Source organism: Pipra filicauda, unplaced genomic scaffold (genome assembly GCF_003945595.2).
Source record: "Pipra filicauda isolate LSUMZ 115617 unplaced genomic scaffold, ASM394559v2 scaffold66_size7647185_pilon, whole genome shotgun sequence".
Taxonomy (NCBI): domain Eukaryota; kingdom Metazoa; phylum Chordata; class Aves; order Passeriformes; family Pipridae; genus Pipra; species Pipra filicauda.
In genome coordinates, this window is record NW_024104831.1 from 5,956,541 (window position 1) to 5,982,974 (window position 26,434).

Sequence of the window (26,434 nt, forward strand, 5' to 3'; positions counted from 1 at the left end):
CATCCATCTTTCTCCACATCACCAATGGAAGCTGAGGTTACTGGCCTACACTTTATTTTATGTGGCTAAAATAAGGCAAGCTGTGAAGAACATGATAATGAAGGTTACTAACCAGATTGTGCCCTAAGTTCATGGGTAGAACCTTCAAACAAGAGAAAGAAAGTTACCCACAATTTTGGCTGCTGAGAACTTCTGGAATCATAGAATGGTTTGGGTTGGAAGGCACATTAAAGATTACCTAGTTCCAACACCCTACCACAGGTAGGGTCACCTTCCACTAGACCATGTAGCTGAGAGCCCCATCCAACCTGACCTTGAACATTGCCAGGAATGGGGCATCCACAGCTTCCCTGGGCAACCTGTTCCAGTGTCTCACTACTCTCACAGTAAAGAATTTCTTCCATATATTTAACCTAAATTTCCCCTCTTTTGTTTTTTACCGATTACTCCTCGTCTTATCACTACTGTTCCTCATGAAAAGCCCTCTCCGCTTCCCTGTAGGCTCCCTTCAGATACTGGAAGGTTGCTAAGAGATCTCCATGTGACCTTCTCTTTTCCAGGCTGAACAGTTCCAACTTCCTCAGCCTGTCTTCATAGGGGAGGTTGCTCTTATCCCCTCAGCAACTTCATGGCCCTCCTTTTCTAAGTGCCTGTCTGCTGTCCAGGCTTACAGTACGTTTGCCAGTGCTTGATTTAAACAACAAAGTAGGTTCTGATCACTTTTTTTTGGCCAAAGTTGTCTTTTAAGAAAAACTGTAAATTTGATTACTCAAAAGTATTCCATCACTTGATTTGTGAGGTTTTTGTCTTTAACCGTCCATACTGAAAAAAAATATAAAATAGTGTGGAAGCCTGAGAAATCCACACTGATGTTTTACAACACATTTTAATTCTGTGATTAAAAAATTTCTTTAATTTCCACTATACAGAACCAAAGAACTGAAAGAAGCACTCATAGCTGAATTAAATATTTATTTTCAGGTCAAGAAAAATTTATGTTTTACATGACCTGAAAAATTTGTCAGAATTTCTGATTTCTACAACAGTCAGAATAATTATTGAGTGATCATTCAAAATAAGTTTCTAGAAGGTCCAACAGACTTTGCAGTGAAATAAAATCCTACCTAAAAATGTCTGAATTTTTTGAAAAGTGGTCACATCATATCAACAATGGCTGAAAAACAGAAAGCAATTTTGCTAATTTTAAGGGGAAGATACTTTTCTTCAATGACTTTGCAATTTGTTTCTTCTACAGAAATGGTGGTAAGAAAAATTTTGATTTACTTTCTAAACAGCTATTCAAGCAGATTAAAAATCCCGAGGAAATCTTTGAGGGTGCTGCTGATTTCACCTAAAAAACATTTTTCAGATATTTGCAATTTTGATGAAATATTTCCATTTAACCAGGAATAGCTCATTAGGCTTTCATTTGTGTAAAATATCTTTCTCAAAGTAATAAAGAAAGTGGAAAATCATGATTCACATTATGGTAAAATAAGGATACGTTTCAAAACTTTTCTAGTAAAATTTGGATTTCTTCAAGGAAGGTTTAATATTCTTTTTTTTTCTCTGTATAAACAGAATTTCCACTCAAAGGAATTCTCCAAAATGTTATGTACATTCCTGTATTTTAAAAGTATGTCTATTGCTATATCAAATGTGTCTCACTGCAAAAAGCTATTGACTTTTCCATTCTATTGCTTTAATTTTCCACTACTCTTGTATGTTGGAATACTCCAGGTGGGTGCTGTGTGTGCTTCTGATAATGCCGTGTTACACAGCAGGGAAACCTCTTATCTCAGACTGGTTGCCTGGTTGAGAATAAAAAAAACACATTTAAGTTAGTAAACACAGCTGTGGAAGAAGTATTTTCTATTTCCTTGCTGTTTGTTTTAATGTACTAAAATGACATAATTATAGAAGTTTGCAAAAATGCCAAAGTGTAAAACATAATAATAGTTTGGTCTCTGTGTTTCTGTTATAGTTTGTATGTCTTCAGATACAGCTTTAAACAGTCCAAGAAAATCTTAAGAAATATCTTCCCTATGCTATGTTTTGCCCTGATAAATAATTTTCAGAGAAAAGGAATTTAAAAGTAATCTTGTGGTTACATTGGTATTAAGAAGTGTTCAAATCTTGTTCTTACCATTTTTCACGCCAGCTTGAAACTTCTGGCTTGAAGATTTGTGTTTCTATTGTTTTCTTTTTGATTCTGTGAAAAAATTTTAAGATAGGAAATTTGCAGATCTGTGGAAAAAAAAAAAGAATAGAGGTTTTTAAATCCAACCACCGCAACTTCATTTGAAGAAATGAAATCTGAACTCTGAAAGAGGACAATGCCTTTTTTTTTCCAGCTCGCAAAGAAATACAGTAATGCAATCCCTTTTATTTCCTATTCAAATGAGGCTGAAGCATTTTCATCTGTGGTGTGTAAAGCCCACTTTGCAAAGAATAAATTTGAAGCACACATAAGTATTTGCCAAGAGCATCGGGCTTATATTGGTTGAGTAAACAGCGCTATAATATTACAAAGATAAAAAACAAAATGTGCAGAAAAATGTTATTGTCACTCTTTTGTTAACACTGTATTAGTTTCTGAAGTCGTAGTGAGAAAAGATTAAATGTGAAGCCCTCAGTAAGGAGTTCTGTTCCGTTCAAGCCACAACCATTTTCCATCACCTATTACTTCACCAAAAGAACTAGACTTTGATAGAGATCCTTAGTCCAAACTCTGTGTGCAAACACATGAAGCCATCTCTCCTGAAATCCCGTGTAAGATAACACTAATGGCATCCTGGACACTTCAGTCTGTGGAAGATTTCACCTTTTATATCACAATGTGTAAGCAAACAAAGGGCTGCATAAAGTCCTTTTGACTGCGGCTGGAAAGACTCACACTGGCACCATTGCGCCTTTGGATCACGCTGTATCATCCTTTCATTCCATCCACAACTATTATTTCATTGCCCAGAATTGTTGTAATATGACTGCCTCCCTTCATAATCTCTGCATTTTATCTAGCTTCTTTTCCAAAGCCAGAGAGGATAATTGTCATCTTTTGTATAACACAGCAAAAAGGCTGAGGGCAGGCTTCAGGGCAATGGCTTTCTCTACTCTCCAGTCTATCTGTACCTTCTCCAGACTGTAAGTATGCTGAGGCAAAGAGCAACAGCAAGCATGACGAGTTTTTCTTAGATGCCTAAATTCAGTAATAAGTGGCAGAGAAAGAAAAGATTTTATGTCCAACCCATCACAGTGGAGTCCTCCAGTAAAGCGGGATGGAGAAAGACGACAGCTGAGAGCCTCCAAAGCATGACTGCCAAAATGAGCAGGCTAAGGCAGAAGCTACAGCTCTGTGGTTCCAGGTATTGAACCAGGAGACGGAACATGGGCACACAAAACATCTGCCTATTCCCACACTAAAGCCAAAGGGGACACTTTCTATTGGTTTTAGCAGGACATGGATCATGTTGGTGGTTGGTATCAGACAGGTTCCCTGTGGAGATCAGTGAAAAGGAAGATCTGGCCATGCACACCTTGTTGTAAAGAGCTGTAGGGTTAACTGCTGGTCTTTCAAGTGATGAAAAGCCAGAAATTGTCACACACCCACTTCTTCTAACAAAGAATGATCCTGAAATCAGGGAGTTGGAACATTAACCATAAGGACTTTATTTGGCAGCATGTGAGAAAAAAAAGTGGATTTTTTTAAGAAACTGACAAAAAGATTACTTAAAATATAGAGATTTGAAGGCCAGAAGGGAACACAACCATCATTTGCTCTTATTTTCTGCACAGCATGAGCCATACCACATCATTTGGTCATGTCTGCATCAAACTTTCATCCTCTGCTTGATCCAAAGACCTTGAAAGGGAGGCATCTTCATGAAAAGGTATGATGAGTCATGCAGAAGCCACCATAACCTTTTGGACCTTTTTTCAAAGATTAATTTACCCTTTCTGAAAGAAGAAATAAAAATTGTAAAGCATGGTTATTTCTAATCCAAATGTATTTTCAGTTAAATATCTTTAATGAAAATTCTTTTTCTTCTGTAGGTATTCACCCAGGTGGTACCTTACCTCCAAATATGTGCCTGCATATTCAAAATATGTCTCTGAAGAAAAATACGTTATTTCTCATTCCAAAACCAAGGCATTTTCCTAATAATAAAAGAACTAGCAGGCTTGCAGAAGCACAAATGATACAGCACCAAGAGCCATTTTTCAGTCACTGACTAGAGAAAGAAAGAAATCTGAGCTGAAGAAGAAAATAACCTCCATTTTTCCAATAAATTAAGATCTTAAGGAATGTCAAATGAGTCTTAAAGCAGAGCATCTTGATGCTTCTTGCAGCAGGGCCTCTTTCAAAGACAAAGATGTAATTCAAACATGGAAACCAGAAAAAAAAAAGTCTTTTCGTCTATGCTTATAAATATGATGGTGACCTTACAGAGCCCCTTGAGGAGACAGCACTGACAACGCAGCCAGTGACATCCAGCTTCCCTGCAGGGCTGCTCGCAGCTGCAGGCTGGATTGTGAAAGATGAAAGAGGAAAAGGTTCCCCTGTGCTGCATAGGGAACTGTTAGGAGACCAAATTTAGATTATGGCAGTGTACATTTTAGTGAAGGACATAAAAACTAAGGCAGGAGATGAAATAAAGTAATATAGCCCTGGAATTAGAGTCATGGGGAAAGCCTAGCATATATTTACTTTAAAAGTATTAATGATAAGGCTAAACTATAACTGAGGAACTGAACATAAATTGGTTTTATGACAGATTCAAGTTATTAAGTTATTTTATAGATGTATTCTACTGCTAGCTAGCGTATATATTGTTGGTGAGCACATACTGATAAACTTAGTAGGTGATGCCAGGCAGACCATGGAAGTAATAAGTAATAGGGACCATTTGACAAGAGATGTGCATTTGCTACTTTGATCTTTAACCTGTAAGAGCAAAAGGAAGGTTGCAAGCTTAATTCCTGAGATTTGTAGGGGAAAATCCACAAGGGCCTCTGAGGGGGGGGTTCCCTGAGCCCCTTGGCTAGCAGCCCTGCCCTGCCCTGCCCTGCTGAAAACACACCAAAGGGTCTGAAGAGCTATGCCTCAAATTCCTTGACCGGTCATCTTTTAACAGGGATGTCAGAGATCTAGGAAAGCATTCCTGCGGCATTGGGATGCAAAGGGATTTATCTCACATCTGAAGTCCTGCAGAGAGGCAGAGACCCTGCTCCTATCTGAGAGGCTGAGAAGTGAGTTACAGCTGAAGGAGATGTGACAGATGAGAGAGAATAAGCAGAGTGAGTGGCTATACTGGAGCTGAATCAACCCTGTTCCTTGAGGAGCAACTGCCTTTGGCTACTTGGAGCTAAAAGCTACAGCAATAAATTTAAAGGCCTGAAAAGATCATTACAGTTACCCAGCCCAGCTGCCCACTCATCCAGGATGCTGAATTTCCTGAAATCGTTCATGCCTGCCCCTCCTGCTGCCACAGCTGAGGTCCTTTTCTCCTCTGCTCTTGGTTGGAGGCCCTTCCCAGTATGCCATTGCCACCACCATCTGCCATGCCAGACATCTGCAGTGGACTCCCTGTGGCACTGCTGCCGGGCAGCAAGGGCAGCTAGCACAAACATTTTCCCTGTAGTGTTTCTGGCAAAGAGAGATTTTACATTCAGCTCTCCAGCAGTGCTGGCTCATGCTCTGCATCAAAGCACTACCTCCAGCAGCAGCTTTGCCCATGCAGCTCCAAATCCGTGCTCAAAGGTCTGTTATGGAAACTTCAGGCAACTGTGCAGGGAGGCTCTGCAACTCTCACTGCTGACCCAAACTGCAGGTCTGGGGATGGCTCCATATGGTTTTGTGTCTTGTCTTTCTTGGAAATCTCTGGGCCTCACATCAGTCGAAGAACCTACGGCTCCTGGAATAACAACATCCAGCTACCTGTGGAGCAGGCAGGTAGAAGAACAACTCCGTTGGGAGAAGTTGGGCTTTCTGATGATGTTTCTTTGCTGTCCTCCATGACCTCAGAAAGAAGCCAGTGTTACACTGCAATGGAATCATGTGGGCTGGAAATGGGAAAAAAAGACTAGGACAAGCTTTTGTTGAAACATCCTGCCCAGCCGAGAGAAGATCTTGTTTGTTGAAATGGGCCACAGACATGTTGAGCCCATGAACTGAAGAGTAATGGGAGTTCCTCATCTGTCCCATGAGCTCATGTGGACAGAGCTCCAAAAGAGAAAGGAATGACTGAGTTCATTAAGTATCTTTCCGGAGGGGCAGGCTATGGCTGGACTGTGACTGCCAGGCAATGCCTTGCCTTGGGAAGGCTGGGATGCAACAAGAAACAGCCAAGCAGCACCTCAGTGACCCTCACAGGCACACCCTGAGAAAGGAGCGAAGGGGGGATGCAGGCAGGAGCCTTGCATCTCCAGGAATCTCTTAAAATCATCTTGTCTTCCACATTCAGCTCAGTCTGCTACAGCTGACCTTAACAAGAAGCCCTGGCTCCTCTCTTCACTCATGTTAGTGCAATTTGAAGGAAATAGGTGCAAGTGTAAGCTTTTCATGTCAGCTCCTTGGCAAGAGAAAAAGACAGCCACTATTTGCCCTAGAAAGCAAATTCTAATTCTTAACATTGTACGTCATGGTTTTTATGCGCAGTGCAATTTACAGGGTGGACAAGCAAGGCCAGTGGAGCCCAGGCTGCAGCCAAGCCTGGCAGTGAGTCCATCAGCTGTGGAAATGCCAAAGTGACAGGTTCGCTTCGTTAGCTGGAGGCCCAACATTTCTTGGGCATGCTCAAGAAACTGGAAGAGAAAAGGCTGTTCCAGGGATGGCAGATGATTGGAGTCTAGGGAATGCTTTGGGATGGAGGGCAAAAAGAACACCTGCTCCAGTGTGTGAGGGACCAGACATGCTTCGACCCTAAGTTCACATGTCCATCCTTCCATCAACATAGATGGTAACCTTCACAGGAACACAAACCTTCTTTCCTTTTGGGGTTACTTAAGTTCCCCAAAGCTGACCATGTCATGCCTAGGTGGAGAAATGCCTTCTCCTCTCCCTAAACCAGCTGTATCCAGAGCAGAAGACTCTGCAGAAAGCTACTGAAATCCGAGCAAAAAGTCTTAGATACCTTCCCTGAGTTTTCTGTCAGGTTTATTTCTCCTGCCCTGCTCCCAATTGTTGCTTTCCAAAATCCTTTCCTGACTTTCTTCGTTTTATCACTGTGTGTGAACATCCTTCTGACTAGTTTACTAGCCCTCTCCACTGGATCCCCAATAGCTTTTGCCCATACTGAAAACAGACATAATTTTTTTTCACAGCTTTATGTGACTTTCAATCCCTTTTGCCTCTTCATTCTGAAAATACTTCCCTGGTTAAACAAGTCCTAAGCCTAAAATGAGGAAAGCCCTCAGTTCCTGAAGTTGCTGAATGAAAATCACCATTTTCTGATGCTGTAAAACAAGAGTTAATCCATGTTTCCACTGCGGAGGGCTGTTTGGGGCTTTTTTTAAGGAAGGGGAAAAATTTTCCTTTCATTCTTTGCCAGCAATTTCCATGCAAATAAAGTTTCCAGCAAAAACTCGGTGCCCAAGCGCGAATATTTTATCCAGAAAGTGAGAGATTTTCTGTGAACAATTGGAAGACTTTATCCAAAAGTCTTGAGAGGCTCATCCGAAATATTTCTTTCGTTGGCTGGAAACAAAGAGCTACCGAGGGAGACGGGACGGAGAGCCCTCTCTGAACCCAGGCGGAGGGTTCGGCCGGTGGGGATACTGCCGAGCCAGCGCCGGGGCAGGGCGGGGCGGCCGGCGGGCACCGGCCAGGACACAGCGCCCGGCCCGCTCCGTCGGGGCCCCAGCGCCGCCCCCGCGGCAGCTCCCCGGCGCGGGCGGGAACAATCGCCGCGTTGTCCGGCCGCGGCCGCCGGCCCGGCGGCTCCCGCGCCCCGGTGCCCGTGCCCTGCGGGGACAGCGCTGGCGGGGCCGCCCGGCTCCGCGCCCGCCGCCGCCGCTCAGTCTGGCCCCGGCGGGGGCGGCGGCGGCGGCGGGGCGGGGGGGGCGGGCGGCGCGCAGGTAACGCGGCGGCGGCGCTGCGGCCCCGCGGCCACGGCGGGGCGCTCTTGGCCCGGGCACGGACAGCGCGGTGCCCCCGCGCCGGGACCGGCGGCGGCCGCGGGGACACACGGACACACGGGGACACACGGACACACGGACACAGCCACCCTCTGCCCCGAGGGTCAGCGGAGTTGGGGCCCGAACGGGCCGCGGGGGTCCCGGGCAGCCGCTCAGGCGACGCGGCGGGCATGTGCCGGTAAACAATGACCATATTGTGAAATGGAAAACAGACTCCGGCTCCCTCCGAACCGCCCGCTCCCACCGGATGTGTTAAATAAAAACCGCTGGGGGAAAACAGCAGAAAGGCAAGAAAAAAGGGTTCGGGTTTGGACGGACGGGGGGCCAGGAAACCCGCAAACAGGCGGATTTGTGTGCCCTCAGCCTGGTAATCCTCGCACGGACTGCAGCGGCGGCAGATGCCTTCAGAAAGAAATCAGCTTGGGGGGGTTGCGGTTGGATCTGGTGGGTTTCTGCCTTTTTTTTTTTCCTTTTAATATCGAAACTTTTTTTCCCCCTGCCTTGCCACTGAATAAAACAAGAGCAAACTTTCTCTGCTGTAGGAAACCGATCCAGATTTCCCCGGTGAACCGCACAAGCAGCCTGTCGGGACGGCTTGGCCGGGACCCGCCGCGGCTCCGGAGCTGCCGGGGCTGGGTGCGAGACCGGCGCCCAGCTTCTCTCCTTTCTCTCCCTTCAAACGGCACCTTCCTGCCCGGACGTGTTGAAGTGCAGTGCCCTGGAATTTATGACACAAATGGGCTTTCCCCCCCCCCCCCCCTTCTCTGTTTAAAACCTCTACCGTCCTTTCCAACTGGATGCAAACTGGGAGCTTTAATAAACTTACTTCCCCCTTCCCCAATCGTAAACATACATCCCTATGCAGTTCCTCTCTTAAAAAAAAAAATGGAGGAGGGATATTTCCAATGGATTTAAGCAAGTAATTAATATCATGAAATGCTTAGGGATTTGTTTAATGTGATTTTATATGAGCTGTGGACATTTCCAAAGCAAACAATAAGTTCAAGTACAACATGCACGGTTGTGTTACTAGTGTTACTCAGCTGGCTGGGAGATCTTCGGTGAGCAAACAGGCTAAATCTGGAGAGTAAACAATTTCAGAAAAACCTACAACTCCGGGTCACTGAAAACAGGCTTTTATTTGTTTTCCTTAGTGTCTAGTAAAATTTGATCTTTTTTTTTTTTTTTTTTTTTTTTTTTTGCAACGCTGCTGTAAAATCACGAGGGACAGGCATCACCAGCCCCTGCCTCTCCACGGCCCGGCCACGGAGACCGTTGCCTGGGACATGGCTGCGTAGATGGGCTCAGAAACCCCGGTACAGGTGAAGGAGGGTGCTGCTAGCCAGGGTGCTGTGGGGAGGACACCTCCGCACAGCAGCAGTCACTTCTTGGGGGCTGTCACCCGGAAAGTGAGCTCTTGCGACGGCCTCCAAGTCGAGAAGCCCCACGGCGGCCTCACAGTGGTCCTGCCTACGCGTGAGGGTGATTTGAGTTCCCTTCACGAAGGGCTTCTGACCCTGGGCTGGAGCCGAACCAGATGGTGAGCATCGCCACGAGGCACTGAGGTGCGGGCACGCGTGGGGCCGAGCGGTCACAGGCGCGCCTCGCCTCGCCGGCGCTGGCGAGGGGGTCGGGGGCTCTCCACCCACGGACATCGTGCCTCGGGCAGGTCGCCTTTCGCAAAATCCACAGGGTGGGTGCCCTTAGGCCGTATGGTGCCATTAGCAGCTTCCCCACGTTCCCACGGCTGGGCGTCATGCCGGGAGTCTCCCGCCTGGCTTCGGGCCGTGCAAGGGTCTTGGAAATGCAGGAAATGATGTAACTAAAATTCGAGATATTTGGGGGTAATAGGGTTTGCTGTATTTAGCGCGGCGATCCCGGCCGGCGTTCCCCCTGCGAGGGAGGACGACCCGAGCGAAACAGTCCGGTCAGACACTAATATTTAGCGTCACCAGATCAGAAAACGTGCTGGGAACCAGGAGCGCACGGTGCGTTGCTCCCAAGCCATCGACACAGCCAAGGGGGACCGGATGGCAAATCCGAATGGCGTGGCTGCAGCCTTCCCCCGCGGCGTTGCAGGTAGGGGTGCGGGGGCACCGGGCTGCAGGGCGGCGAGGCTGGCCGAGACCCCTCGCTGGCTGCAGGAGTGGGGGGAGCCGGAAACCTCCCAATCGCGACGCTCCGGCTCGGAGATTGCTGTTGGTATTCACTTTAAAAGAGCTGAAGGACGGGACTTTTTTTTTTTTTTTTTTTAAGCCGAAGCTTTGTTGTGCTAAACTAGTTGGACGAGTTAGGGTGTCGCTGCTCCCGATTGCTCTGGCCAATGGAACCCGATCCACCCTGCTGTGCGTAAGAGCGCAATTAAGGATTTAACCAAGCCTATGCTGCGCCCCAGCCAGCAGTCTGCCGGAGACAGACACCGCGCCGCAGCCTCCTCCCCCAGACATGTCTGCTTAGACCCGAGCAGCCCCGCCGCCAGCCCCAGCCCGCCGCCGGCTCCCAGCTATGACAGGAGTATTTGACAGAAGGGTCCCCAACATCAGATCCGGCGACTTCCAGGCTACTTTCCAGACGGCTGCAGCCATGCACCACCCGTCCCAGGAATCTCCCACTTTACCCGAGTCCTCGGCTACGGATTCCGACTACTACAGCCCGGCGGGGGGAGCCCCGCACGGCTACTGCTCGCCTACCTCGGCTTCCTACGGCAAAGCTCTCAACCCCTACCAGTATCAGTACCACGGCATGAACGGATCTGCCGGGAACTATCCTGCCAAAGCCTATGCAGACTACAGCTACGCCAGCCCCTACCACCAGTACAGCGGAGCTTACAACCGCGTTCAGAGCTCCGCCAGCCAGCCAGGTGAGGGCCGGGGGTGTGCGGGGAGCTCCAGCGGCGTTGGGGAGGCTGGGAGAGCGCGCCCCGGCAGATCCCTGACTCAGGGGCAGCGGGGATGCAGCTTTCCCTGAATCAGAGGGAGAACTAAATATAAATAAACAGATACATTTGGGGAGGGGGGAGGGGAAGCAAATTAGAAAAAAAAAAAGATGGATGGTCTACCTTTTTTTTTTCTTTTACTAGCCCGCACGATCTAAAACACAAATCCTAGGACTAGTGCTTTACCAACAAACTTTTTTCAGCTGCCCTCGGGCCGCCACGACTACCTCCCTCTTCCTTCTCCCTTCAAGAAAAGGGAGAAAATAGCCGAGCCTTGTTGCGTGTCTCAAACTCAGGTTCGCGGTGTTGAAGAAAGTTTCCTTCCCCCTGTGCCGAAGGGGTGGGGGAGGAGACTGGGAGGGGGAGCCCAGCCGTGGCGGGGCTGCGAAGCCGGGAGTGTTTTTACCAGAAAGCGCCGCGGTTTTAGTGCTTTCCCTGTACTTCTTTGTAACTTGCTGTAGGGGAAAAAAACAAGGAAAAAAAAAAAGAAAAAAAAAAAGAAGGGGACAGGGAGAATTAAAAAAGCAATCCCGTGGCGAAGCCAAGCGGCTGGGGCTTGGCTGGGACGAGTGCGGTCGCGGCGGCGCTTGGGGACACGCCGGCGGTGGCGGGGGGAAGGCACGGGCGTGCGGGGGAAGCGGTAGATGCCCTGGGTCGGTCTCTGCTCCGGACCGGGCTCTTCCCAGCAGGGCACCAGTCGTCCTCCGCGCACGCCCCGCGCTCCCGCTTACGGCCGCGCAGAGCTGCGCGCCCGGCAGGATGCCCGGGACGGGCGGGGGAGGGCCGGGGTTGGCCAAGGCCTGGCGCGGAGGGAGCGGGGCCCTCCCGTCTCACCGCGGAAGCCGGCGGAGGTTGCTCGGGGCCGCCGCCCGGCGGCGGAGCCCCGGGGGGAACCGCAGGGGCCCGTCGGGCCGGCGCCGCTGCCCGGCCCGGCCCGGCCCGGGGGCGGGATGCCGCCGCAGTCGGCGCGGTCTGCGCGGAGCGGAGCCTGTCCCGCGCCTTAACGTCTGCGTCTGTGTCTCTCTCCCGCCCTTGCGCCCGTGCAGAGAAGGAGGTGGCGGAGCCCGAGGTGCGGATGGTGAACGGCAAACCAAAGAAAGTGCGCAAACCCCGGACTATTTATTCCAGCTTTCAGCTGGCGGCGTTGCAGAGGAGGTTTCAGAAGACCCAGTACCTCGCCCTGCCGGAGCGGGCTGAGCTGGCCGCTTCCCTGGGACTCACGCAGACACAGGTACCACGAGCGGTTCGGCTCGGCTCGACTCGGCCCCGGCGGGTCGCAGAACCCCGCGTTCACCCTGGCGCGGCGGGAAGGGCTGGATCGGCCCCCGCGGAGGGGCGGGAGGGCGTCAGGGCGCGGGTTCCCGGAGCCGCGAAGCACCAGCTGGGGCATTAATAGTCGCTTTCCCTCCCCACTCTCTCTTTTCTCTATTCTCCTCTCCTCCTGCCCCGCTCCCAGGTGAAAATCTGGTTTCAGAATAAAAGATCCAAGATCAAGAAGATCATGAAAAACGGGGAGATGCCTCCGGAGCACAGCCCCAGCTCCAGCGACCCCATGGCCTGCAACTCTCCACAGTCACCTGCGGTTTGGGAACCTCAGGGCTCGTCCCGCTCCCTCAGCCACCATGCCCACGCACACGCTCACCCTCCAAACTCCAACCCGTCCCCTGCATCCAGCTACCTGGAGAACTCCACTTCCTGGTATCCCGCTGCCAACTCCATCAACTCCCACCTCCAACCCCACGGCTCCCTACAGCACCCGTTAGCACTCGGCTCTGGGACAATTTATTAGAGTCTGACCTCTATTATTTTATTTTTTTTATTTTTTTTTTCTGTTCCTTGGACTCCTGTGTTTTACTGTTAAGGAATAATAACGAAAGGAATGCATATGGGGAATTTTTAAAAGGGAAAAGAAACAAACAAAAAGATTAAAATGTGTAAAGCTTGTGCATGTAACTTATTGCATTTCAGAGGAAACCCTTTTTTATACAATACGGACATTTTTTGGCTCAGCTGTGGACACTATCAATGGTGCCTTGAAATCTATGACCTCAATTTTTCCAGAGACTTTTTTCAATGTTATTTTAACCCTGTAAATAATTGTAGATAGAGGAATTAAACTGTATATTCTGAATAAAATAAAATTATTTCGACCACGATAAAGGTTTCCAAATTACCCCTTGTTCTCTTAATAAGAGGGAAAAAATATAAGACTGATTTGCTTGCAGAGAGAGACAGAGGAAAGAGGATGGGAGCTGGGAGTTCACATTTGGTTGCAGTGCCGTGCAGTGCCACCGCAGCCCGGGCGTGCTGGCAGGATGTGGCCCTTGCAGGTCCCCATGGACGAGCCAAGGGGCGGCGGTGCTCTCTTCCCACTGGAAAAGGGGCTCTGACAGGACCGCGTACACCTTATCGCACCTTAGTGATTTAAGCCAAAGGGAAAGCTGCCCATCCTGACGCTAGAAAGCAAGTCTCTCGCCTAAGCCGCCCCGAATCCTTTCCTGAGAGCAATTAACGTCGAGAGCTGCGCACTCCACAGCCCATCAGTCGCCCATGTGCGCTCAGCTAATTATACAAATTATGTTTCCGTCAAAGGGAGCCACTAAATATGTGAAAAGGATAAAATGAGAGCCCTGCTCCCCTCGCTCCTGGTAAAAGCCTACGGCGGCTGCGGCTGAAAGAGGGACGTTGGAGAGGTACTTTTATTGGTTTTGTTTTATCTCTAGATACACGATTTAGGGGAAAAAACCGTGCAGCAGAGCCGTCGCTAGCGCTGTGCGGTGCTGGAGGCACGGCTTTGGCGGAGTGGCCGGTGCGCTGCCCACTGGCTTGGGACCACTCTTACGGAGCGTGGGCCCCTCTCCCAGCAGAAACCCCGGCCGGTGGGGCCCCCGCGGCAGCCGTTCCCGCGGGGACACTCCTTCCAAGGGGGGAGCGGTAATTCACTGCCGTGCGGGGTACGACGACAGCAATGAATGTGCCAAAGGCATCGCTGAAGGATCCCCGAGATAAAAAATGCCTCCCTGGCAGCCGAGGCTGGAGGGGAGAGTGCTGGCAGAGGGGGAGGCAAGGCCTGAAAAGGCACGCTCCTGCCCTGGGGCACACTTACCTGTCTCTTGTCTTTCTCCCTGCTGTCCTCCCCCTCCTTTCTTCTCCCTCCGCTCCTGCCTGCCATGTTCTGTGCGTGTGCGTGAGTGCATGTGCGTGAGTAGTTTTCTTCCCAAAGAAAGAAGCCCGGGGTTGCTGTTTTGTAACAGGTTTGGGGGTTGGTAAATGTCTTGCAGTACAATAGACCAGTTTGTTCGGTTGTGCTCCATGAACGTCAGGGTGTGGGGGTGTCAGAGCCACCACCGGCTGCCCACCCCTGCCTGCTGCCGGGCGGGCTCTGCCGCTCCTCGCGTCCCAAGCGGTTCTGGGGACCGGCTTCTGCTCATTTCACTCTCAAGGTTTCAGGTACTTTCCCCGACTTTGGGGCTCACGAAAAGCTCGGATTTGTCTCTTCTGCTAACTTCCACCCTGTGCAAAAAGAAAACCAACCAAAAACAAAAATAAAAAAAAAGCTTGACCTTTTCATTTTCTTCCGTTCTTTTCCTCATTTCCCTCTAGACAAGCATTCAACCTGCAGTAAGAGATTCTCCCTTCCCCGAGGTCACTTCCCTTTGCAGAAAGGCTTGGACACAAGAGGTGGAAGTCAGTTTCCCAGGTCGGTCCACCCACCCTTTTCTCTGAGCAGCTGCCGCGGGGCTGTTTGATTACGGTAACCTGCAGGGGCCGGGAGGGCCCAGGAGGACACTGCAAGAACAGCTCCGGGAAAGTGGGATGCCGGCAGGCAGGATGGAATTCCCATCCCAGGCAGGGATCGGAATTCACACAGCCACCACTGGACTGGGCTCTGGCACCTCTCCTTTCTCCGAGCCAGCCGAGTCAGCTCCACTCGGTTCTCCTGCCGGCTCCTCTCCCTTTTAATTTTCCCTCCTCCCAGATCGGGATGGTGTTGTGCAGGTTGGGGAGAGTCTGACATCCCTGCCCCAAACAGGAGAAAATATGCTCTCGTCGTGGCGCCGACCCCAATGAACACTGGAGGTCTACGGCCGCCTGCCCCTCCATGAGGACCTTGGGCCGATGGGGATGTTCTTGTCCCCTCGTCCTCGCACACACAGGCAGGTATACCCCGGCGCCTGTCCCCGCCTGGGTGCACCCCCTGGGCTCTGGCGGCGGCCGGAGGGAGCCTGGCTTGTCCAGACCTCCCCCTTTGCCTCCCCGGGAAGGGAATGAGATGAACTGTCCTTTGTCTGATGGGTTTGGGCTCGGTGGATTGCTGGCTCGGGGCTTTCCCCCCGCCTCTCCGCTCTCTTCTCCTCCCTTCTGTTTTCCTGGCGGCCACTTCCATGTGGAGCCGGGGCAGCTCGGGGAGCCGAGAGGAGCCACATTCCTGTGGGTGCCGAGCGGCTCCAGGGCTGAGCCACAGGGCCTGACACACACAGAGAGACACAGACGCGCAGACACACACACACACACACACACACACAGAGAGCAGCCTGCAGCCTCAGATGCCCCAGATCGAGAGCTCCTGATACTGCCTGCACCCCTGGGGCTTTCACACCCACAGCAGATCGACCCCCGGCTGCACTGGCCTCCGGTTGGGGCGCACTCCCAAAACACCCACACCCAGGAACATACACTGCCGACCACCCTCCACCCACGAATACGAGGGGAGCACCTTCCCGCTTCCTTCAAAGAGCCCTCGCTGTCCCTCATCGGGCGTCCCCGCACCTCCCTGCGGACAGAGGGAGGTGGAAAGGGCCCGGTGGAAAGGGCTGCCTCACAGAGAGGTGCCTCCATTTCCCTCCCGCTCCTCTCCGGGGAAAGAAAAACCACCCCCTCCAACCTGTCACTGCGGCAGGGCGGCCCGCTCGTCAGGCGTTCCTGTCGCCCTCTTGCTCCCCTCGATCTCCCCGGTGCATTCGCTCCCCTGCGGCTGCGCTGCCTGCGCGGCCTCCGCGCTCTGCCCGCTCCGCCGCCGGCAGCGCTGTGTCCCCAGAGTGCATCCCACATGTGGCATCGATTAGAGACTTCTGCCACGTAATTTTGCAACTGACAGACTTTAGGTGTTTTGGTTGTGGATTACGGAAAGGAGATCTATTGCTCCAGGAAAATCGGGGCGGGGGGGGGGAGGGGGGATGGGGTGTGAACCCCCTCTTCTTGCTTTCAGTCATTTGAGCGATTGCCTGCAGTAACGCAATAACCTGTTTTATAGGTCAGACAAGAGCCGTGAAAAAGGAACTGCATGGTTTGCATAGTCTCCCTTTCTCTCTCTTTTTTAGGGAGAATCTGTGTTGCATCAATTAAATATTTCTACTCTTTGTTCGGCGGTGCGTCTGTTTACGTGTGATTTGGGGTGGATAAGCAATGGTTCATCTGCCTGGAATATAGACCCGAGAATTGCCGACACTCACCCCACGCCCCGGCTGTCTGTGAGAACACCTTCCACGGACACGACCTTCAAGGTCGCGGGAAAAACTCCCAGCTCCCTCGCCTCCTTATATCCCTTCAGCTGAGGCCCCGGGGAGCCGGCCCAGGCCAGAACCCGCGACGGATTGAGCACTTGGCGAAGGGGAGTCTGGGGATGACTTCTCGCTCCCCTCCCGCTGCCGGCGTCTCCTCGGCACTCCCAGAGAGGCTGTCTAAACCTCAGCCTGGGCTTTGCAGGATGGCTCATCCGGCTTCGGCGGGCCAGATCCTGACCCGGCTCTGTGCTCTGTAGCGGCATCGTCTGCCTGGCTGCGAAGCTGGCCCTCCATTCAAGGAGATCTTTACAGTCTCCTCGATACGCACCATATAACACGTTTTATAGGGCTTTTGCCTCGCGGTATCCACTGAGCTTTCCTTTCTTTGAGGTGTTTTCACTAATCCGCATGGAGAAAAGGGCACAGAGAAAGACTGCGAGGTGCCAAGCGCGGCTGCGGCCCGGGGAGACCAGCAAGGGCCGGGGCTGGCAGCCGACCTGCCCACGGGGCCAGCTCCGGGTGCTGCCTCCCTGCACTCGGGTCCTGCGGGGCCCGGCGGCAACGGCGCTTTGATGATTTAGCCCATTAAAAAATGAAGCGGGTTTTTGTATTTCGTGTCCAGGGTTAATAAAAGTTAATCAGGAGTCGAAAGCCAACTAACCCAGTGAGTTAACCTCGCTAGCTGCAGGTAGTCCTGTTAGCCAGGCTCTTTTGGTTAATTAATTACAATTGAGTCGGTTTTGTGATAATTTCCCTAAGGACCCCTGAGGACGGGTGCACGGGAGCGCAAAAGGCCTCGGACTCCACAGCCGCCCGGAGAGTCCCTGGCCCCGAAGTCCCGCATTCCGCACTCTTCTCCGCCCGATTCCGAGTCTCCCGAGGCTTCTTGCCCGAAAGTGACGTTCAGTCACCTGAGAGGAGGCACACGACAATGGCGATCCCACTTTTGGGGATGGGGGGAGAGCGCGGGGATTCTTCGGGTGCCAGGGAGAGGCTGCCGGGAAGAGCCGAGCGAGAGGTGGACTCATGCAAGGCGGGAGCCGAAGCATCAGCCCCTGACTGCACATCAGGCTCGCACTCGTTGAGATTTGGACACGTAACGCTGCAGACCACTGATTTGCTGTTTTCTTAATTCCCGCTCTTCTCATTCCCTATGAATCAAACAGTCTTTTGTCCTTCAGAGTTTGATTTGATCGCTACTGTTCACATTCCACTTTTGTATTTTTCTCTCCCTATACCATTACTCATTGAGTGCCCCGTGAAATTACAATCGTACATTTTCAACTCAGCAACCCATTTGCAGTGCAAAAATAGGGTCTAAATAATGGCTGAATTAGCCCTACTGGACAGTTTCAGATGTAACACTCTGTAATAATTATATTGCAGGCTGGATTAGGATGCTATTATCATAATCTGGACGTTTACAATTATCTGTAATTTGCAAAGATGCGCCAGGTCTTGATTACAGCAGGTTTTTTTTTATCAAGCTAACCATCACTAAACAGTGACAGTAATAACAGCTAATTTTGCTGGCAATATAAGAGGTGCTGGGGTGTGCAAACAATTTCACACCTGGATGTGCTCACTCAACCAAGAATATAGAGAAAGAGCTTCTGCCCTGAGACTCAGAAAAATATTCTCCACTGCTTCTGTTCAGTATAGATTTCTAGACCCCGATCCTTGCTTAGGAGATTTTCACAGGGGTAAGTTTTGGGGCTCCCTTGGGTTTGGGGTTGGTGTGTGACTGCTCCGCGCCTTGCCCGTCGAGGCACGCTCCTTCTTTACTCGTTCCCCCAGTTTCGCGGTCACTCGCACTCCGGTGTTTTCCCCCGGCGGCCGGACCCCGACAGGTCCGAGCCCCCTTTCCCTCCGGTGCTGCCGGGGCGGCGGGCGGCGCGGGGCGGGGATGCTGCGGGGGCCCCCCGGCTGCCGGAGGGGCGGCGCGGGACTCGGCGGCCGGCGGAGAAACCATGCGAGCCCGGGGCCGGACCCGTCCGCCCGTGCCCGCAGCGGGGCGGCGGCAGCGCGCCTTTCCGCGCCTTTCCGCGGCTCCCCGCGGCGCCCGTCCCGCGGCCCCGGGGCGGCGGAGCCCGGCGGCGGGCGGGCGGTGGCGGAGCCGGCGCTGGCAGCCCGGCGGCAGCAGGTTTGGCGCTGGCGCGGGGATCTGCCGCTGCTCCATCCATAGATGACGCTGTTTCACGAGAGTCTCCCGGGGTGTCTGCCGCGCGAGTGGGAGCCGCTGCTGCCATTCGCTCACACCCCGCTCCCGGGAAGGCCTGCCTCTCCCACCTTCTCCCACGCTACGAAGCTAATGGGGCTTTTTTATTATTATTATTATTATCGTTTATTTGTTCGCTTGCTTGCTTGTTGTCTGGGCTTTCTTTAAGCCTATTTGAGAAATCACGCGTGGGAAAGGAGGGCACGACTCACCGAGAGGGTTTCCGCACCGGCACCCACGCGCGCGCGCAGGCGAGGACGAGCCCCCCCGCAAGCCCACGAGAAGCAGCGAGCCCCCCTCTCCCCCCGCCCCCGGGGGCGGACCGCCCGCTGCCGGGCCCCGCTGGGCGGGTGCAGCGAAAGGGTTAAGACGGCTGCTGCGGCCGTGGGGGCCGGGGCCCGTCGGGCTGGGCTCGGCTGGGCTGGGCTGGGCTCCCCGGGCTGCGGGACTGGCTCACCAGGGCATCCACCGCCCTTCTGCGGAGCGAGGGCGAGCCTGCACAGGGGCCGGCGTGGGGGGGTGTGAAGCGGGGTTTTCTGAAAGATGCACACGATGCTGTTGGTTTAAATGTATGGTAGCTTTCTCTCCAGTGTCATTTGAATAATTCAGTGAGCCCCACTACCAGCTGTACTTCTGAAGCCTCTTCCATTCTTTTCAGCATTATAATTTTGGTTAATTTTCAATTTTAGGCCCTACGTCTCTGCAATTTGTGTATGAATAACAGAATAATTTTCCTCTTTTGTTTCGCCTTTCCTGTTCCTGAATCTAAATAAAGATGGCTTTTTAGTATTAAAAGTGGAAGAAAATTACAGGTAATTATCTTTGACGGTAAAAACGCTGTAATCAGCGGGCTACATGAAAAATTACTCTAATTATGGCTGCATTTAAGAGAATGGAAAAAAACCTTCTTGTGGATAAAAACCTTAAATTGTCCCCAATGTCTGCTTCAAATTGGATGGCACTGCAGCTGGAGGCTTTGTTCAGAATTGATCCTGGGGAGCTCTGAACCCAAAGTTTCACAGTGGGAAGGGGAAAAAAAGAAAAGAAAACATTTTTCCTAATGTAACAATACGAATGGTAGAAAATGACAAGACTGATCGGTTTTTAAACCACTCTGAAGACTGACTGAGCGTGGAAGTTGCTCAAAAAAAAAACAAAAAAACACCCCCCAAAAAACTGGTATATTGGTAAGTAGTCTTTGCTTTGTGTCTAATTATAGTGACTGTCCTTTTGCACGACTGTATGTAGCTGTCATTATATGGAGCACTCTGAGGATCTCTATTGACTTCTGATAAATGGCTCAGTGGTTTCAAGGTTCATAATTTGAAGGATGCCCAGGTCTCTAGCCATTAATTCTCGCAGTATGGGGCACCCAGCTTGGATGAGGAAAGGGCTTTTCATTGTCAGTAGTTGCTGTGCTTTCCACAAACTGGTGCGGCTGGAGCTGGCTGGACAGCGTGTTGTGTGCCTGGGCACCTCTCAGGGCTTTGCAAAACATTCCTCGTCTTGCATTGTCTGCTCTTTAAAAACAAAGGAGGGCGCCTCCTTTCTTAATAATTTGGAGTCTCCAACCTTTGGAAAGAAAGACAGGGCTCTAAGCTTTGCCTCGGCGAGAAAGCTCAGCTCAGCTGAGCAGCGGAGCAGTGAAATCGCAGTAGAAATGGCCGGATGGTTAGGAACTTCTTCTAGGTGTATCTTTGTGGACTCGGTATCTCCTGTCTTTAAGTCGTAGCCTTAAAACCAACCAAACCACCAGCTACCCCTCCCCTCCCCCACTTCATCTTTTCTTTCTTTGCTCGCAGATTTATGCTTTGGTAGGGGTCTCTGCGCACAGGCAAGCGGGGCACAGGGTCCCGCTGCCAGGGTTGAACTGGGGGGGCAGGTCGGGGGAGATGGGGATCCGCTAAGGTGGAAATATGAGCCAGGCGGGCATTTTGTGGCTTTTACTCTATATATATGAAAGAAGACAAAAACATACAAAGTATATGTACAACTAAAATTCAACAATATATACAGAAAGGTTGCTCGGGGAAAGGTCCCTCTTGCTCAGTGGGTGAGGCTGCTGCCGGGCAGCCCTGAGCCTTCCTTCCCCAGCCCGCGGCGGCGGGTCTGGCTGCCAATCCATCTCTCTGTCTTTCCTTCTCGTCTCCGGGAGTCTGTCCGGCTGTGTGTGGGTGCAGGTCTGTGCGGATGAGGGGGCTCTTCACGTGAGAGACGGTGGTTTCTTCTGAGCCGCAGCCCATTGCATTTTGAGAAAGCATGCATGTTTTGCTTCGTGGTAGTGTTCTAATCTTACAGTACATTTTCAGTTTTCAACCAGTTCTCCTTTTTTCCCATTTTTTTTTTAATCCCTTCTTCTCTCTTTTAATCCTTTCCCCAGTCTGGATTTGGTGAATAAAAATGAAGGAGCTTTGACTAGTCTCTTTCATCATGTAATGTCTTTAGCTCATTAAACAAGTAAAAACGGCTGCCATGGTAGATTCAGGTTCTTGTGGGCAAAGTCTGTAAAAAGTTTGTTTTGACGTATACTCCACCGAGAAAGAGGCTGGTGCCTTGGAGTCCAAAGGAAAATATCCTAAAGAGAAGTGTCTTCTGTGCGCCAGAATGAAAATTGTGTCTTTCTGTTAAAGATCAATCACTGAGGATACTTTAAAAAAAAAAAAAAAAAAAAAAAAAAAAAAAAAAAAAAAAAAAAAAAAAAAGCCACTGTCTCTTTGCCGCATCTGCAAGTTCACACAGAGCCTGTTTGCTGGCATGGCTTGGCAAAGCAGGCGAACTTCTTGCCATGTCGAGACGAGGCGTTCTTGGGAGATTATTTCTCTTGGACAATTCACATCATTTGTGGTCTCTGCATTGTGTCTTGATGTGGAGAAGAATACCAGTGAGAATAGCCAGGCATGTAGCTGTTGGGAGGCATATTGACTCCCTTGGCAGAGGCTGAAACGTCCCAGACTGGAGGCAGAGCTGGAGAGCGAGGGGAGAGGGCAGCCGAGCCTGGCAGAGGGTCGCTCTCGTGGGGGTTACTGCCCTGCTTCAGCAGCTTCTTGAATTTGGAGCGCTTGTTCTGAAACCAGATCTTCACCTGTAAACCAAAACGCAGCAGATATTAGGCTGCCATCAGTGCCCAGGGCACAGCAGGGGAGACCCCGGGGACCGTGGGTCTGCTCCAGAGAAGGTCTTGAGCGCACACGCCAGTCGGGTGTGGAGTTGGGGATGGGAAGGGAGGAAGGAAGGATATCTACAGTTGCTCTTGGACTCTGGATGCCGCTGGAGAGAACAGGGGAGGCAGACCAGAGCTGGAAAGCGAGAGGGATGCAAGTTTTAACCTGGAACGTTGTTTTCTTTGCGCAGGCCAGATTGTTCAAGCTGAAACAAACTACATATTCTGAGGTCTCCTGCTTTAGCACCTCATTCAGAATTTTGGAGGTCATTTGATCATTCGGGCAAACTGTTGTCAAACACACGCAATCATATGATTTTGTGCCAGGATACAGGAGCCAATAGACAAAGGGCATCTTACAAAGAAATCGTGCATCCGAAATCCACACGATCAGATCAAGTGGTCCATGCTGCTGTGATGGGGGAGGAGGCAAAATGGAACCAGGATTGTGGCTTTATTTTAATATATATTTTTAAAGAAAGAATAATTTTATTTTCTAGTGAGTAATTGGATATCAAGTTTGCTTTGGGTCTCATCCTGCTCCTAACCCAGCAGAACAGGAGCCTGTACTCGATAAGATGTGCGAGGATCGGGCCCACTGGCAGATCAGAATTATTATAGAAATTATATATACCTATATAGACATATATACACAACGTATTTTTTTAATCAATCAAACAAAGAAAACAAAACCCCCATGTGTATTTGACCTCGCAAACTTTGCAGACGTAATGTTATGAGATAAGCAGGAGTGCTTCTCTACTAGTATGCTCAGGATCGGGCCACTGAAACAAATCTATGCGTGTGAGAGAAAAAGCGAGACAAAAGTGAAACAGAGTGTGCAAGCTAAGGATACTAAAATCTCATTTGCAAAACCATCAGGTCTATTCCCATCATTAATGTTTGCTGAGTATTTAAAAATCGCTGGCTGGAAGCAACTGTTACCAATGACAATGATAAAATCCTGAAGTTATTTGTTAAGCTCATAAATTCACATGATAACATTTTACCCGATTTGATCCCATCTATCCATGCACTTCTCCACAAACCCCAGCCTGGGAAGCCTGTAATGCCTCACATGTCTTTCAAGTTTAAATTAGCAGAATGGCACAGCTATTCCAACCACACTTAACTATGGCTTAACCTGCCATAATTTTGTACACGGCTGTCTTTGATCCTCAGATCTATTATCACCTTCCGTACATTTTGCCCAAGGCTAACCACTGCATTTGCGTTAGTCATCCAAGGTGAATTAACTATTGATTTTACAGGTATTTCCTAACGCGTCCCTGCTTCCCCTCTACCTACATACGTTGCTACGAGGCAGCTTTGCTTTTAGCTCTACCTCAGGCCCAGAGATTCCTTGCCTTTGTTTTGTTCTCCTTTTCATAGCTGGGCAATTGTATCTCGGTGCTGGAATTATCCGAAAATACAGGCAATTTTAAAATCTTATGTGTGGCATCAAAAGGGAGCGCTTGCTCGCCAGACGGCTGAGGGAAAGGCGCTTTCAGCTCCTTCTGCGGTAGCCCGGTCTCTGTTGCGCATTGGGTAAGTCCTAGGACATAGAGATGGGAATCGTGTGCATTACCTTTTCTACCGTTCCCGACAGAGGTTTAGGGAACATCATACTTTGCTTGGCCTTTATTGCTCGAGCAGGATTTCAGTCATTTGGGATTCCCAGTAATTACCTGTGTCTGGGTAAGTCCTAATGAAGCTGCCAGTTCAGCTCTCTCTGGAAGTGCCAGGTACTGGGTCTGCTGAAAGCGATGATTTAAAGCCTGGAGTTGTAGACTAGAGTAAATGGTCCGAGGCTTCCGAATCTTTTTCCCTTTTCCATTAAATCTGATTTCACCGTTTTCAATCACTGTGGTTTTTTGCTGATCTGCAAGCAAAACAACACAGCTGAAACATCACCCTCCTTAGCTATTAAACGCGGGTATTTTGGCTGCCACGGCTCCTAAAACCGCCGAAGCCTGTCCCGACGCATGTTCAACCCCATCGCGTACACACAAGCCCCGTCTCCTTAAAGGTACGCGCGGCACAGGCTGCTGCCTAGCTACCGGGAGAAAAAACAGCTGTCCGGGCATAGTGGGCACGCTGCCTTGCCCCCGGGGAGCAAAAAATAATAATATTTTTAAAAACTTAAAGCGCAGCGCTGGCTTTGCAAAGGGATACCTTGTTCCAAGACCATCCAGGTTTTACTGAGCTAATTAACTTCGCGTCGCCAGTTTGGTGGTCAGTGAACCACCAGTCCGAGACTTTTAACAATGCTTTTCCCCTCCGCCCCCCCGCCGTGCCCCTCCGGATGGATACGTACGGCTCTCTGAGAAAAAAAAAAAAAAACAAAACAACCAAAACCCCCACATAAATCAGACGGCCCCCGAGCGGAATGCGACCCGCTCGCCTGGAAACTTTCACTCCTCAGGTGCTAGCAGGAATTTTGCCTAAAGCCGGTCCCGCCGTAACAAAGGAGCGCCAGTCGCAGCCTCTCGCCGCCGGCCGGGCAAGGAAGGCGCCGGTGCGCTGCGCCGCGGTACCGCCGGCAGCCGCCGCCAGCGCGGGGGAGCGCGGCGGCCCCGCCGCCAGTACCGCAGCAGTAGGCCCGCAGAGGGGCCGCGGAAACAAGCAATCCCCCACCTTCTCTCCCCGCCTCCCGGCGCACCCCAGACCTGGCGTTTGCCTCGGCGGGAGCGGGGGGCACGGCGGGGGTCGTTATGCAGGTGCCCGGGCCGGGGGGGCCGGGGAAAGGCCCAGGGATGGAGGGAGCGGGGCGAGGAAGTGGCAGCGGGTTGGGCAAGCGGTGCTGGCTCACCTGCATCGTCCGCCCGCGTCTGGCTGGCCGCGCTGCTGTTGTGGTAGGACTGGAGGTAAGGGCTGTGCTGCGAGTGGCTCACGTAAGGGTAGGCGGCCAGCGAGCGGTGGTTGTAGGAGCCGGCGCTGCCGGAGTAGGGCGAGCTGTGATGGTGATGCTGGTGGTGCGGGTGCGAGCCGGCGGCGGAGTGCAGGCAGTGCAGCGGGTAGTGGGCGCCGGCCATGGCCGGCGAGCTCTGCTGGGAGTGGGGCGGCGGCGGCGGCTGCGGCGGCGGCGGCTGCTGTTGCCCGAACTCCATGAAGGCGGATTTGGAGGAGTCTTGCGCGTCCAGCCCGTCAGCCATCGTAGTCATGGTCATCATCAAAGTTTGGGAGGGAGAGCGCGGCGCTCCCCGGCTCGCCCCCCGCGCTCTGCCTCCTCTCTGCCCAGCCACCGCCGCTCCCCTTACCCGCCGCGGCACCGCTGGAGAGGCGGCGGTGATTTAATTTAATTTCTTTTCTTTTTTTTTTTTTTTTTCTTTTCCGCCTTTTTTTTTTTTTCCTTCCCCCCCTCCTCTCCAAGGAGCCGTTCTGCGAGGGGCCTCGTTCACTGAGGGAGGGGAGGAAGGGGAGGGCGGTGTGCGGGGTGTGTGAAGGGGGAGGGCGGGCTACTCCCGCCGCTTTTTTGCGCCGCTCTTTTCCTTCATCCCCCCGGCGCGTGGGGTGGGTGTTGTTTTTTGTGGGTTTCTTTTTTTTTTTTTTTTTATGGAGGGGGGGCGTGGAGGGTGGGGGGAGTTGAAGGTGGGAGCCGGGAAAGTTGGGACTCCGGCGCTCCGACTTGAAGGGCAGGGACGCGCACAAGTCGAATGGTTCGTCTCCGGAGGGCAGCGCCTCCCTCATTGGTCACTCGGCCCCCTTACGTCATAGCCGGCAGCGCGCGCTGCCCGTGCCCGCCCCCCTTTTCCCCCCCTCCCGTTTATCCCCACACGCGCGGGTGTGGAAGAAACGCGCGCGGGTGGGGAAAAGGGGAGCGTCTGCCCTCATCCCCCCATCCCCCCTTTCCCCCGAATCAAACATTCCCCCACTACACGACCCCCTCCATCCACCCACCCACCCGCGCCTCCTTGCGCGGTATTTTCGCTGCGGCGAAGAGACGCGCAGCGCATTTTTCCCCACTGAACGCAGCAGCAGCAGCAGCTCCCGTAATGGCTTTCAAATATATGCAAATGGCTACGTGCGGTTGGCGGTTTTGGCAAAAAGCTTGATTAGGATATAAACGACCCAAGGAAAAAAAAAAAGTGCCTGCGCCCTAAATTTGTCTTTAGATTACAATTCCAGTTGATTTTATTTTATTGTCAACATTGTTAATGATAAAAATAGAGTCGTTTTACAGTTATTTTTACTTTCTGGAAGGAGGCAATTAGACTTCTAATCAGGAATACACAAAAATCTCCCATGATTAACTGCAGTACTTTGTTCAAATTGCTGCTATAAAATTCAGAACAATTTGCCTGTAATGATTATGGACTGGGTTTATTTTGGGAGGTGGAATAAAAGTGGATATAGCATAAATTATCCTCTAATTATACACCAGTGTCGCCTCAATTATCCTCTTATCAAAATGGTTGTCTAACTGCCGCATTTAGTTTCAATTCTCTCCTTTTTTCTATAAAAAGAACTTCATACCTTGT

At 51.2% G+C, this 26,434-nt stretch overlaps 2 protein-coding genes across 2 annotated transcripts; one reads left to right on the forward strand and one right to left on the reverse strand.

The window, feature by feature from the left end:
* Window positions 1-10,489: 10,489 nt before the first annotated feature.
* On the forward strand, window positions 10,490-13,231 carry DLX5 (distal-less homeobox 5). The gene is made up of 3 exons (XM_027749126.2): window positions 10,490-10,996; window positions 12,118-12,302; window positions 12,528-13,231. Exons 1-3 carry the CDS (start codon window positions 10,642-10,644, stop codon window positions 12,858-12,860), a joined length of 873 nt encoding a protein of 290 aa, XP_027604927.2. The 5' UTR covers window positions 10,490-10,641; the 3' UTR covers window positions 12,861-13,231.
* Window positions 13,232-21,500: 8,269 nt separating this feature from the next.
* DLX6 (distal-less homeobox 6) lies at window positions 21,501-25,532 on the reverse strand. Its single transcript, XM_027749125.2, has 3 exons — window positions 24,766-25,532; window positions 23,642-23,835; window positions 21,501-21,875 (listed from the first exon to the last, which is right to left on the reverse strand). The coding sequence occupies exons 1-3, from the start codon at window positions 25,124-25,126 to the stop codon at window positions 21,624-21,626; spliced, it is 807 nt and encodes a 268-aa protein (XP_027604926.1). The 5' UTR covers window positions 25,127-25,532; the 3' UTR covers window positions 21,501-21,623.
* Window positions 25,533-26,434: the final 902 nt, after the last annotated feature.